Source organism: Octopus bimaculoides, chromosome 10, assembly GCF_001194135.2.
Source record: "Octopus bimaculoides isolate UCB-OBI-ISO-001 chromosome 10, ASM119413v2, whole genome shotgun sequence".
Classification (NCBI taxonomy): domain Eukaryota; kingdom Metazoa; phylum Mollusca; class Cephalopoda; order Octopoda; family Octopodidae; genus Octopus; species Octopus bimaculoides.
In genome coordinates, this window is record NC_068990.1 from 64713372 (window position 1) to 64714822 (window position 1451).

Genomic DNA, 1451 nt, shown 5'->3' on the forward strand with positions numbered 1-1451 from the left:
CAACATCTGTTGTGTTACATGCAGGCTGAAAAGAAAATAAAAAGAAGAAAAAAGAAAAGAAAAAGGTGAGACTAGACTATTAACGAAAAAAAAAAAATCATGATAAGTATATTTGTCACTATGGCAACTCAAAATAGTCTATGACAAACAAACAAATTAGATTTTCAATATGACAAAATGTTAGTGTGCGAGTATGCCTGTCTCTCTGTGCTTCTTTGTATGTCTATACGTGTGCATATGGATAATTTTACACACACACACGCACACACACACACGCACACACACACACACACATATATATATATATATAGAGACATGGATGTATGGTTAAAATGAGATGTTTCTTTCCCTGCCAAAGAATTTCTGTTCTACCTTGCAGTAGACTAGGTAAGTGTTTTCTATTATAGCTCCAGACTAAAGTTGAAGCATGTTGACGATCTTGAAAGAAAAGATCACATATATATATATACATACATACATACATACATACATACATACATACATGCATATATATATGAATGAGAAACCACTAAGTGACGGGGATGTAAACACACCAACATTAGTTGTCAAGTGATGGTGGAGGAACAAACACAGACACAAATAACTAATACATTCATACACATAAATATATATATATATGGTGGGCTTCTTTCAGTTTCCATCTACCAAATTCACTCACAAAGCTTTGATCAGCCCTAGGCTACAGTAGAAGACACTTGCCCAAGGTGCCATGCAGTGGGACTGAACTTGGAACCATGTGATTCAGAAGCAAACTTCTTACCACATAGCCACTCCTATATATATAAACATACATATATAGAAGTATATATATAAAGAGAGAGAGATGTTGATGATGATGATGATGATGATGATGATGATGATGACAACAGCTGTGTACTTGTGACTAAGGAAGACCATTGCCCATACAAAATGTCTGACCATACTGACCATTGCCCATGCAAAATGTCAGCAATGTCCAGCAGTTGGCTTCACCTTGGTTAGCACCCTTGGCTTTCACACTCAAGCACACACACACACACACACACACACACACACACACAAACACACGAATAGATAGATGCATACATGCATGCATATATACATATTCATACACATAGATACATTCATACATATATATATGTTAAAGTCTGTCATACCGGCCATGACGAAGGGTAATAGCCCTGAAACTCGAGTCGCCTTTATATATTTATATTTATATTTATATATTTGATCCTTTATATTGAACACTCAATATTTCATCTACATTTAATACTTTATTTCATGGTGCCATCCATTTTTATTTCATTTTATTTTATATTATATATTGTATATTATATTATATATTGTATATTCCATATTCTATACCCCACATTGGTTCTGCAGGAATATAAATAAAACATAAAAAACAGACAGTGTTGGAACTCTTTTAAACAAAATAATATATTCCTCTA

The 1451-nt window shown here is 33.6% G+C and overlaps 1 protein-coding gene across 1 annotated transcript in view; it reads right to left on the minus strand.

Moving 5' to 3' along the window:
* Positions 1–1451, minus strand: part of LOC106879755 (uncharacterized) — a 68177-nt gene that overhangs the window by 30844 nt on the left and 35882 nt on the right. The window contains exon 4 of the mRNA XM_014929434.2: positions 5–25. Within this exon, the coding sequence (XP_014784920.1) occupies positions 5–25 (21 nt within the window). The remainder of the gene's footprint in view (positions 1–4; positions 26–1451) is intronic.